Source organism: Chenopodium quinoa, unplaced genomic scaffold (genome assembly GCF_001683475.1).
Source record: "Chenopodium quinoa cultivar QQ74 unplaced genomic scaffold, ASM168347v1, whole genome shotgun sequence".
NCBI classification, from domain to species: domain Eukaryota; kingdom Viridiplantae; phylum Streptophyta; class Magnoliopsida; order Caryophyllales; family Amaranthaceae; genus Chenopodium; species Chenopodium quinoa.
The window spans coordinates 776,757-786,376 of record NW_018745542.1 but is presented as its reverse complement, the minus strand read 5'-3'; the positions used below and the strand labels follow the sequence as shown (position 1 = coordinate 786,376).

The following is a 9,620-nucleotide window of genomic DNA, read 5'->3' as shown; positions in this document are numbered from 1 at the left end:
GGAATCGATCCAAAACAACCATCAAACTATGGGCATCAAGGAAATAAAGTTCTAAAACTATATCTTAACTAGAAACTAAGGAGTGATAATCGACCAAACTAGATTACTTCTTTCAATTCATCTCCAAGTTTGGTTTAAAGGTCTCAACTTGTCACATAAATACAAAAGAGAACTATCATGTCATTAATTAATCAATTTAATCACACAATAATATACGTTTAAATGTATCATAACATTAACTTTGATTTGGTGTTAACTTTCAACCATCAACTAATTTGAAGAAGTATAAACTATAAAGATTCTAGATATTAAATGGCGCTAGTATAGATTATTTGTGCATGGAATTGAAATAACTAACAATCCACCTAAACCAATCTCCAACTAATTAGCGACCATTTAAAATCCATAACTAAGCTAGCTAGCTAGTCTTATGACCCGTGCACTATTGTATCTTTAGACAAAAAGACATACAACTTGTTTCGTGTAAAAAAAAAAGGGTCTAGACTTATTAGACCTTTAATAGTAGGCCACTAAAGATGAGCTTGGTTCAACCATAATTGAGTTACCTAATTTCGGGGGTGTGTCTGAGTTACCTCCTCCAATACCTAAGTTAGGAGGTGAAGAAAATACTAGAGAAAGTATTGAAAGATAGTGAAATTAAAGTACAATAAATGCTAGGAATACATTTGTGAGTACCTTGAAAAAGTGTAAAGCCTTGGACATTTGAGCTGAGCGTGAGTAAAGGCCTGTTCTCTTCAGCTTATTTTCAGTTCAGTTCAGCTTCAATAAGTTCAGTTCAGTTCTTAATTTCCTTCTTTCATAAAATATTCAGTTCACTTCAGTTCAGCTCCCCAATAAGTTTAGTTTAGTTCAGTTCAGCTCTAATAAGTTCAGTTCAGCTCAGTTAATCAGAACATGCCCTAACTTTGGACTTTAAGCGCAAAAAAAGCTTTTTTGAACTAGTAAGACCCATATACAATGAAAGATCCAAAATAGGAGCCATTTTAGTACCCCAAACATAACTCAATTGAGAGGGGGAAGGGAAAGGAGTAAAGAGGGAGTAAAATTAATTTAAATAAAATAAAATAAATGAATGGTGTGAATAGATAATTAGATATTAGTGTACAATGTGATCTCTAGACTTTTTTTTTTTTTTTTTTCTTTGAAACATGATCTCTAGACTCTAGTTGACCCGTTATTTGTCAGTTAAGTAAAATTCTTTATTGGGTACAAAATTGGCCCAAGAATAGTGCTAATAACTTAATAAGAGATTGATTCTTCTAGGCTTCCCATTTTGGTATTATGGTCGGCAACAGTACTCAATCACTTAATTAATATACATTGTAATTACGACAATAGATTAATAACCACCATGATTCTGAATTAGTCATTGAATAAAAAATTTATTAATGGGAAAGCACCTCACACCCAACCTATACAATATACTCTATGACTTAATTAATAAGAAAAATACTTATATAACATTACAAAAATACAATGTAAGATGAAATGTACGTAGTATATACAAATACAATTGAGTAAGCATCCAAGAATGTGCTTGTATACAAAGAAGGAAGACTTTCCCCCTAAGAGCACTCCCAGCAGTGAGGAGAAAAGCCCTCACGAGTAAAAATAAGGGTGTAAAAAAAATACCCGAGCATTACGTTAGTGAGGGAAAAAACCCTCACCGTTGAGAGCTATGGAAAACGCACAAGAGTTGAGGGGAAATACTCGTGAACAGTAACAAGTGGGCCCCACTCGTACACGCGTCTTTCCCTTTTTTTTTCCCTTCTGGCTTGCAAAACGACGTCGTTTTGCCTTAAAGAAGGGCGAAACGACGCCGTTTTGAGGGGCAAAAAGGGAAAAAAAATAGGGGGCAGCTGGCCTGACGCGCGTCAGACCCAGCCAATGGGGATGCGACACGCGTCAGGCTTTATCCTTCCAACCAATCAGATTTTTTTGCTTTTATTACAACGGTTATATTTTTGTAAGGTAAATATAACCGTTGTAATTATAAAAAAAAAAAAAAACAAAATTCACCAACGGATAGATTTTTTTTTTCTCTATAAATAGACATGCATTTTGATATATTTTGATATACTTTCAAAAAACCTATAAATACTACAAATTTCCTTCTTTTCCCAATTTCTTTGAGTTATTTTCATCATTTTTATTATTATTATTATTCGTAAAAAAAAAAAAACCTCAGTTATTATTTAGTATTATTATTATTATTATTATTATTATTATTTTTATTATTATTATAATTATTATTATTATTACTAGTAGTAGTAGTAGTAGTGTTAATTTAAAAAAAGTAGTAGTTTTATTGGTATTCTTATAATTATTATTATTATTATTATTATTATTATTATTATTAATTTCTTTATTATTATTTCTGTTAAATTTATTAATCCTTGAAAAAAATCGTATTATTATATTGTCAAAAAAAAGTAGTATTATTATTATTATTATTATTATTATTATTATTATTGTTATTATTATTATTATTATTATCATTATTATTATTATTATTATCATTATTATTATTATTATTATTATTATTATTATTATTATTATTTTGCTAATGGATCCTAACAAACCAGATTTTTCTAATTATTTTTCTGATTTGGGTGATGATTTTGTCACTAACCCTCGATTTCAAACCTTCCTTCAACGAATAGCTACTCAATATCCACCGCAACAAACACCTCCTCAATTTCCACCACAACAAACACCTCCTCAATTTCCACCACCACATTCACCTCCTGTTTATCAAGGGAGCAATTCTCAATATGAAGATGAAATGGAAGAAAGTGTTCCAGATACTCCACAATACCCTCCACCTCCTCCAAGAGTGTCTGTCAATCAAAACCAACCACTTACAAAAGGGAGTCGAATGTGGTCTGTTGCGGAGGATGAAACTCTTATTGGTTTGTATCTGCAATTCAGTGAAGATGCAATTGTTGGTACAAACCAAAAAGCATCTGTGCTTTGGAGAAAAATTTCAGCGGCATATGATGAAGCGCAGGCTGAGAAACCTCACATTCTACCACCAAGACCTTTGAGGAGTTTGGAAAGTCGTTGGAGAAGGATGGCAGCTGATTTAATACAATGGAGTAGCTGCTATGACGAAGCAGGAAGGGTTACAGGAAGTGGCTACAACGAAGCAGATCGAATTAATAACGCCAGTAAGTTATTCTATGCTTCCTCCAAGCCTACTCAACATAATTTTAATTGTCACCATGGTTGGGAAATGGTTAAAAATGACCCAAAGTGGAGGACAAAACTTAGGTGGGCGTTGTCAAGAGAGGAAAGATTAGCTGTAGGTGATGCCGTCGAAGATGATAGTAGTGGCAGTGATAAGCGATGTAGAACCGTAGAGGAAGGTGATACACCATCCACGGGTTTCTGTTCTGGAGGTCTTCCTCGACCCGATGGTGTTAAAAAGGCAAAGGCCAAGCGTAATAAGGGAAAAGAACTGGCTTCTGATTCTTCAACCATTGGTGAGAAAATGAAGCAGAATAATGCCTGTAGGGAAACAGAGGCACAAATACGGTTGAAGAAGTTGGATTTTGACATGGAAAGGGAGAGGAGGAAACAAAAACAAGTCGAAATTCAACAAAAACAAGTTGACATACAAGAGAGAAGGCTGAACTATGAAATGCTGCAAGATCTACTTTCAAAGGGTACTGATCTAACTCCCGATGAAGAGGCCTACAAGGAGGAATTACGTGCAATGCTATATGGTAAAAGGCACGTGTGACTTGGAGATTTGGCTTATGTTTTATTTAGTTAATGTTAACTTTATGTTTTATTCAGTTAATTTAATGTACTAGTGTTTATTTAGTTTATGTTAAATTTATGTTTATGTAATGTTAAATTTATTATTAATATTCAGTTAATTCACATGTTTTCTTAGTAATTTGAAATTGATAAAGCTGATATCTGATAAAGATACAATCTGACACGCGTCACATGTCACCTCTGCTCAAACATCAATAACACTGCACAATCACATGCTAAAGTAATGCACTGAATTGTCACCTCTGCTCAAACATCAATAACACTGCACAATCACATGCTAAAATAATGCATTGAATTGTCACCTCGAGTCACATGCAATTTCAATTCCACTTTAACTCACATGCAAACTTACCACTACCATCCAATAATGACTTTCACATTTTCTATATATACCTGTGTTATTATAAACGGAAACAATCCCAAACACACCAACTACCTAACCAAAATAAAAATGTCTTTCATTTCTTCCACCTCAAGCTCCTCTTCTGATGATTTCTCCAAAAATCATGAATTTGATTGCTTAGTTGATGAGTATGTAGCAAATCACCTACCTCATAGATTACTTCCTCCAGACCAACCACAAGAACCTCCACTAAATAATGAAACTGAACTATCAACGGAGCCCAAAAGGGATAGGGAAAGAGAAAAAGGGCATGTGCAACTATACAACGATTATTTCGCGAATAATCCAGTGTATAACGACAACCAATTCCGACGTAGATTCCGTATGCAACGGTCATTGTTCTGCCGCATTATGAGCAAAGTGGTTGAGGGGGATCAATTCTTCCAGCAACGTCGAAATGCAGCTGGGAAGCTTGGTTTATCACCGTTGCAGAAATGCACCGCTGCAATAAGAATGTTAGCGTATGGCGTAGCCGCAGACGCTGTGGATGAATATTTACGTCTCGGCCAAACAACCTCTAGGCAGGCATTGCAACATTTCTGTCAAGGGGTTATTTCACAATTTGAAAGTGAATATCTACGAAAACCTACAGATGAAGATTTAAGGAGAATCCTTCATCAAAATGATCTGCGTGGTTTTCCAGGGATGATTGGTAGTATAGACTGCATGCATTGGGAGTGGAAGAATTGTCCTACTGCTTGGAAGGCACAATATGCTGGTCGTAGCAAGAGTGCAACTCTCATTCTTGAAGCTGTTGCTGATCAGGATCTATGGATTTGGCATGCGTTCTTTGGAATGCCTGGGTCATGTAACGATTTGAATGTCCTTTACCGTTCACCGGTATTTGATGATGTTTTACAAGGTCATGCACCACCCATAAATTTTACGGTTAATGGACATCAATATGAGTTGGGCTACTACTTGGCCGATGGGATTTACCCCGAGATGGCCAACTTTTATACAGGGTATAACACATCCTCATGTTAGAAAAGACAAGTTGTTTGCTGATCAACAAGCAGCAGTTCGGAAAGACGTCGAACGGGCTTTCGGAGTTTTACAAGCTAGGTTCGCTATACTACGACAACCAGCACTTGCATACGACGAAGATATTCTCTGTGATATTATGAAAGCCTGTATAATAATGCACAACATGATCGTCGAGGATGAACGACACAACTACGCACGTGCAGATGTTTTGAGACGATACTACGAAGAAGATCGACCACAACGTACGGTGAGGCGGGCAGACCCGAGCACAAGTGCCACGGTGTTTAACAACGAGCCATTTGAATTCAACGTCGGGCGACCACCCAACATTGATTTCAACACGTATTTGGAGAGAAGGATTTCCCTTCGTGATAGAGAAATTCATTCATCTCTGAAACAAGATTTAGTGGAGCACATATGGCAGAACTTTCGTCATAATGCGGTTGAATAAATAATTTTTTAGTTTGTTATTTGTAACCGTATCGTTATTTATGTTTTAATACTCGTGTTTGTATTTTATTTTAGTAGAACCACTTTTATCTAGTTCGTACTTGTACCGTTATTTAACATCCCATGTGTTTGTATTACCGTTATTGAAGTTCCCATGTGACTATTTAATGTGTTCATTACAAAAATGTGCTACTAATTCAAATGTTAAATTATAAATAAAACGTAATTGAAAAATAAAAAAAAATTATTAATTATAATTAAAACGTAATTGACAAATAAATAACAATCTTATTAAGTTATAATTGAAACGTAATTGAAAAATAAATATAAAAATTATAAATTTTTATTATATTATTTTTAAACGTAATTGAAAAGTAAATATAAAACTTATAAATTGTTATTAAATTATACATTTTTATTAAATTATTTTTAAATGTAATTAAAAAATAAATTATTTTCACATATTTTAATTGTATTGGAAAATTAAATATGTAGTATAAACATTATTTCAAAATAAAGATAAAATAAAAAGATGATGTGTATTATGGCGGGGTATAGTAAATAGTGGAGGAAAAAGTGATGAGAGGTTTTTTTTTCTCCTCATTGATGTAGTGAAAAAAACATTTGATGAGAGAAATTGTATGGGAGGAGTGAGAAAGTGGGTAGAGAGAGATTGAGAGGTTTTTTTTTTCCTCACTGCTGATAGTAGTCTAAGATACTATGATAGTATTATCTTCTTCCTTGAGATTATTTATTTATTTATTTATTTTTTTGACAAAGAAAAAACATAGAAATTAAAAAACATAATAAAGCAAATCCCTACGTCTAGCAACAGTGGCAAGAGAGTGAGCATCCACAACTGAAGATCGTGAAACCTTCTGAATACGACAAGTAACAAAAGAAGACACCAAATCCCGGATTTCTTGTAAGATCCAGATCACCGAAATATCTCTAGTTCTAATATCCGATAACAACTAAGAGATCGCCAAACAACCAGTGTGCATGCAGGCTAAGCTGAGTAAAGCCCCGTTGATGAGCACTAAGGCCAAAAAGACAAGCTAACAATTCAGACTGAAGTGTTGAAGTGGCCATACAAGCCCGGGCTCCACCTCAAGAAGAAAATTCCTGAAAACACCACCCTGTACTAGCATTATGATTCCCATGTTCCCAAGCACCATCAAACAGCATAAAGACATCACAGGCAATGTGTAGATCACCCCGAAGAGCCAGACTCAAAGGAGGGGTAGAAAACCCAGGAGGAGGAGTATCGTGATAATCTATGAATTCACGAGCCTTAGCTTTTTATTTTTGTCACACCAGTCAGAGATCAATTCCAAAACAGACTGCGGAGAATAAACTGCCGATCGAAACCTAACATTATTCCGGGTTAACCAGATGGCCTAACAAGTTCTAAAAAAGCGATCTAGACTAGACCAATTCTTGAAAGTATGTAGCATAACTTGAAATTAACTTCTAGAACCAACCATGGAAAGGAAGAGGAGTGTCCAGCATCCCAAAGGCGACGAGAGAAAGGACAATCCCGGAATAAGTGGCCTACAGACTTAGTAGAGGCCCGACAAAAAATGCAACTTGAATCAATCAGAAGGCCCTTGAGTACAAGTACAGCCGCCGTAAGAAGAGCATTATGTAAAACATTCCAAGCCAAAATTTTCTATTTTGGAAGCATAAGCAATCCCCAAAAGCACATCCACCATGTAAAAGGAAGCACGGAAATAGGCAAGGATAAATTCTGAGAGAGTAAACAGGAGTAGGTTGATTTAGTAGAGTAGGATCCATCCCGGGTGAATTTCCAGTAAATAAAGTCATTAATCATTTGTAACGGCCGTTCTAACCCAAGAATCGGCAAAGCCACATAATTAGGGAAAAGATGCCGAGCGAAGGACACATTCTAAGCGCAAGAATATGGAAACATCAACTTTGACACCAGAGAAGGATGCTCTTCTTCTGGAATAGAATCCTTAAAAGCAACCGTAACATTAGGCACCCAGTAATCATTTAAGATACTAACCTTAGTTCCCGAATCAAACTTCCAAGCACTACCATTGGATAAAACTAAGCCCCCCTCAACTAACCCACGACTTCCGCAAGAGGGCCTAAAAAAGTGACAGAAGGAGTGATAGAGAAAAGGGAAGGATACTTAGCCTTAAGGACACGAGAGGCCAAGAGCTGCAGGTTACGTCTCAGCCGCCACACTTGCTTGGCCAACAAAGCCAGGTTAAAGGACCGAAGATAGCGGATGCCCAAACCTCCTAGCCCTTTGGGGAGATGCATTGTAGTAGAAGGCGCCAAGGCCAAACCCTTATAATCCTTACCGGTGCTCCACCAAACACGGGAAAACAACAAATCTAACCGATCACAAATAGTAGAGGGGCCTTTGAACACTGAAAGAACATGGTTGAAAGTAGCAACCAGAATCGAATTAATAATGACTAACATGAGATTATTTCTTAATTGATTGAGAAAATCACAAGTAAAGCCAAATTATGATTAAAAACATCAACATTAAACGACTAACACAATACGTGCTCTGTAATACTAGAATGACCAGTTTAACTTACTTGGTTATCTTTGTAACCAAAATTGATTAAGATACAAATCATAACTCATATCAAAACAATTATTATCAACCTTAGCTAAACAAAAGTGTGTAGTAGATCCAAAACAACATTTCACTTGACAAGTCTTCCAAAGATAAAAAGAATGTAAATTGACCCCTTTGCCTTGAACAAGTACACCCCACAATCTTGTTGCAGAAGAAGAAGATACCATAATTGATCCCTCAATAAAATTATCCTTATAAATATTATCACTATTACTAGTTGAAGAAGAATCCAAGCACCAAAATTTGTCTTGATATTCTTGTTTGGTAGTTATAAACCCAAGTTCTTCAACCAAGATAACACCATTAGGAATAGTACTATAACAACTGTTCTCCCACCTATGTTTGATCAATGTCCAACTATCAAACGACGTCGTTTTCTCTATTACAAATTTCATATTGGTGGTTGTTGATGATGATAATTTAGAAGTTTTTTTGGGCCCATTTTGTGTGTAGATATGCACTAGCAATGGTGCTTCACCGACGTTCTTCACAATCTATGACACAATTATACAATATTAGAAGTATATAATATGATCAGATTTATGGATATATATGGAATATTACTATAAAATAGTATGTAGATGATAAAGTATGAACATCACATTGTAGTTGCTACCTGTCCCACCTAAAGAAACAATGATAACAGCTAATGGGTGTGTTTGTATGATGATAAAATATATATACATATATTTTTAAGAAATGGAACTTATTTGTTTTTGTCGCATGTTAAATGATTCAAATTGTTTGAAAAACATCTTAAATACGAAGAAAATTTAAGGTAATAAAGCACTTAAACTGAGGCATTATTATTGCTTCAAGTATGTTTATCAATTTAAATTATACAGAGTGTTTTGTGTGCGGTTGGCCACAGTTTGTGGTTACTTGTAAATTAACAAAGTAACCTCTATAAAACTCTTCGAATAGCCCTTGTAACACTAATTTTAAATTATACAGAGCGTTTTGTGTGCGGTTGGCCTTAATTATTATTATTATGGTTGTTTGGGTCACACTAATAAGTATAAAGTTTGTTTAAGGTTGTAAGTAGGGACCACATACAACAATTGTATGTGTAGCCTTTATCAAATTTGACTTCTAAACGTATACCTTAAATTGTAGAAGGTGAAATTTAGAAACCCAATAAGAATACAAGGTTAGTTGATGGAATGATGGGCGTGGTTTAATGTATAATATACCATTTTTTTTCTTTTTAATGATTCTAGGTTCATACTGACCACTTTATTCATATACACCCTCGAGCCTAGATTAGTTTGCATATATATACCACGCACTGATGTAGTAGGCATTGTACGGACTATTAAATAGCTCTGTACATCAACAAGAACCCTTAGC

General features: G+C 35.1%; 2 protein-coding genes across 2 annotated transcripts; both read left to right on the top strand.

Annotated features, from left to right (window-relative positions):
• Positions 1 to 2,587: 2,587 nt before the first annotated feature.
• Positions 2,588 to 3,766, top strand: LOC110716123 (glutathione S-transferase T3-like). The gene has a single exon (XM_021894755.1). It carries the CDS (start codon positions 2,588 to 2,590, stop codon positions 3,764 to 3,766), a length of 1,179 nt encoding a protein of 392 aa, XP_021750447.1.
• Positions 3,767 to 4,258: 492 nt separating this feature from the next.
• On the top strand, positions 4,259 to 5,648 carry LOC110716122. Its single transcript, XM_021894754.1, has 2 exons — positions 4,259 to 5,050; positions 5,175 to 5,648. The coding sequence occupies exons 1-2, from the start codon at positions 4,259 to 4,261 to the stop codon at positions 5,646 to 5,648; spliced, it is 1,266 nt and encodes a 421-aa protein (XP_021750446.1).
• The last annotated feature ends 3,972 nt before the right edge of the window (positions 5,649 to 9,620 follow it).